The sequence below is a fragment of the Herpailurus yagouaroundi genome, unplaced genomic scaffold (assembly GCF_014898765.1).
Source record: "Herpailurus yagouaroundi ecotype Mexico unplaced genomic scaffold, PumYag 152863, whole genome shotgun sequence".
Taxonomy (NCBI): domain Eukaryota; kingdom Metazoa; phylum Chordata; class Mammalia; order Carnivora; family Felidae; genus Herpailurus; species Herpailurus yagouaroundi.
The window spans coordinates 1,597-4,768 of record NW_024422964.1 but is presented as its reverse complement, the minus strand read 5'-3'; the positions used below and the strand labels follow the sequence as shown (position 1 = coordinate 4,768).

General features: G+C 52.7%; 1 protein-coding gene across 1 annotated transcript; it reads right to left on the bottom strand.

Moving 5' to 3' along the window:
• Positions 1-2,002: 2,002 nt before the first annotated feature.
• LOC121026749 (serum amyloid A protein) lies at positions 2,003-2,881 on the bottom strand. Its single transcript, XM_040469523.1, has 2 exons — positions 2,713-2,881; positions 2,003-2,307 (listed from the first exon to the last, which is right to left on the bottom strand). The coding sequence occupies exons 1-2, from the start codon at positions 2,838-2,840 to the stop codon at positions 2,145-2,147; spliced, it is 291 nt and encodes a 96-aa protein (XP_040325457.1). The 5' UTR covers positions 2,841-2,881; the 3' UTR covers positions 2,003-2,144.
• Between the last annotated feature and the right edge of the window lie 291 nt (positions 2,882-3,172).

The following is a 3,172-nucleotide window of genomic DNA, read 5'->3' as shown; positions in this document are numbered from 1 at the left end:
CACTGAAGTTTCTGGACAAGTTCCGGGATGCCTCCCTGGACGTCCAGGGTGTTCTATAGCACTTTGCCTGTGTTGGGGGGGCTGCCTAACCATATACCACAGACTGAGTGACTTAAACCACAGAAATGTAGTTCTCATATTTGTGGGAGCTGGGAAGTCCAAGATCAAGGTGCAAACTAATTTGGTGCTTGGTGGGCGCTCTCTTCTTGGATGGCAGATGGACAGACACCTTGTAGCTGTGTCCTCACAGGGCAGAAAAGAGGGAGCAAGATCTCTGGTATCTGATATTACAAATACATTAATCCTATCTGACCAGGTTCCACACTTCTGACTTATTTATCCTTAGTTACTTCCTTATAGCCACATTGGGAGTAAAGGCTTCAACATAGGAATTTGATGCGTGGGGGATGCAATTCAATCCGCGGCACTGGCCCTTCAGGGCTGGCCTTGGGCCATCAGCAGCATTGTCCCTCCTGCCCCCATGGGGGCTGCCTCCCGTGAGTTTGCGACATCCCCCGCTGTGTCCCAGTTCAGCTGCATGTCCACGCGGTTTCCTGCCAAGTACCCTTGGCACCTCAGTGGGAGAGTCCTTGCTTGTCAGCTTTGGCTTGGGACACCCAGCAGTCTTTATCAGCCGTCCAACGGGCTGCAGGATTTCCAACAAATCTACATCTGCGCTTTGCGTGTTCTGTGCCACTTAGTATTGAATCGTGTACCAGTTAAGAATTCCTTACATTATAATTTCCCAACTCCAGTTACTAACTGGTTTCTGTCTCCTGATTCCGCTCAACTGATAAGAGGGGTCTTCTCGTTCTGCTGGCTCTTCACTAGAATTTCCCCAATTCGACTGGTTAAGGTGCAGGAGCTGTGAGGGAAGAATCACAAGTGAGGTGGATTGATGCCTTCATTTAGGCTTGACTGAGGCAGTGAGGTGACGCAGAGAAAAACTGCTTTGGACACAAGTCTTAGATGGCATGGACACAACTGGTTTTAATCAGATTTGAAGGCGCTGCTGAGAAACCAACACAAGGGCACCCGGGTGGCTCAGTCAGTTAAGCGTCTGACTTTTGCTCACCTCCCGATCTCACGGTGTGTGAGTGGGCGTGCTGCTTTGGGCTCTGTGCCAACAGCTTGGAGCCTAGAGCCCGCTTTGATTTCATCTCTCTTGCTCTCTCTCCTCCTCCTCTCAGGGAGCAGGGATTGGAGTGGAAGGATGGACAACCAGGAAAATGGAGCTTCCAGCACCCAGTGGGTGGACTCGACCCTGATCAGTTGCTACGGAAGCTCCTAATGGCAGGTTACAACCGAGGAACTGCAGTCTAGACATGTGATACAGTGTCACATGGGAAGGACGCATTATAAAATGGTCAGGAAAAGGGCATCTGGGTGGCTCAGTCTCTTAAGCGTCTGACTTTGCTCACCTTCTGATTTCTCGGTTTGTCAGTGGGAGCCCTGCATAGGGCTTGCGCCAACAGCTCAGAGCCTAGAGCCTGCTTCATTTCGTCTCTCTCTCTCTCTCTCTCTCTCTCTGCCTCTCCTCCTGCTCTCTCTCTCTCTCTCAAAAATAAATAAACTTACAGAAATGTAAAAAACAACAACAGCAGCAGCAGCAACACAAGGTCAAGGTGGCCGTGGCCAGAGAAGGATTCCATAGTCGCATCCTCCCATGGCTGTGTCTCCTGCCCCCAGGGACAGGTACCACTGAGGAACAAATCAAAGGGAACTGGAAGCTGAGGACAGAGAAGGAGACAGGACACGATTGGCAGGAGAGAGGGGTGTGGACACGGAGGGACCTGGAGAGAGCACTAGGGTAAGCAGAAGGGGCTGGACAGGGCAGCAGGTCAGATCCGGGAAGGGTGGGTGCAGGGCGTCTGCCCTGTGTGACACTGACATGGTCTCCCCCACACCAACCTCACGGGCACAGGCCCGGCCTGCACCTGGGTGTCCATCCATCACCCCTGAGAACGAACGAACAGTCCTTACATCAAAGAATAACACACACTTTCCAACAATCTCTTAAGCATTTATTAGACACCTGTCAGGTGCCCTCCATCAGCCTCTGTGGACAGAGAACTCAATGACTCCGTGTCCCTGCCCTCAGAGGGCTCGCAGCCTCTCTCCTGAGTGCAGAGCAAAGAGGAAGCTCAGTACTTGTCAGGCAGGCCAGCAGGTCGAAAGTGGTTGGGGTCTTTGCCGCTCCGGCCCCATTCATTGGCGGCCTGGTCAGCCTTCGAGTCCTCTGCTCCGTGGCCGCTGCTTCCGTGCCTGAAAAAGTCTGTGACTCTCTGAGAATTCTCTCTGGCGTTGCTGGAATGGAGGAAGGCAGGTAGGAGATCAGTTAGGGAGCTGATGAGGAATAGCCCCTTCCCCCATCTCTCTTCTTTGCAAGGGAGAGCTGACTGGAGCCAAGGAAAGAGGAAATAAAACACTGACCCGACCCCCCCGGCCCAGAAACAGCATCTCAGCCTAGGCTCATCCCTTACTGGGTGAACAGCACCCATAGGGGGAGGGTCGGGAATCACCCGTTGCCACTGGCCTTGCTCTGACTCCATCAGCCACTCACGCCAACACTGGGCGCAGAGGGGAGGGTGGGCAAGAGAAGGAGGAGCCACAGTGTCTATAGGAGACTTCTCCAGGGCTTGGCCCCTCCTGACTGTCCAAGGCAGCCAGGCTCAGCTCACCCAGCCCTGCATCCCCAGGAGCCCGTGTTACCTGATCACTTTGGCCGCCCAAGCGCCCCCAGGTCCCCTCTGTGCGGCATCATAGTTCCCCCGGGCGTGGAAGTATTTGTCTGCACCTTTGTAATTGGCTTCTCTCATGTCAGAGTAGGCTCTCCACATGTCTTTAGTCCCTGGAAAGGAAAGCAAATGATGAGATGAAGGTGATCGTGTCTTGGCAAAATAGAGGAAAAGACATTTTCCTCCCACCGATTCTAAGATCTCAGTCTTTGACAAAATCCTTGGAGAGGATGTTGGCTGGGATGAGTGTTCCTTTACATTTCACTTCCCTGGGTGAATGTTATGAGAAGCACCCTTGGTGCGTTTTATTCTGCTTGATTCCATTCTGAGTACTGTTGCTACTTTATGTTTGGCTGTGGGATGTGTGTGAACAAGAGGTGGGATGGTCTTTAAGGGATGCTTTGTCCTGCGATGACCTCTACCTGGACAGACGC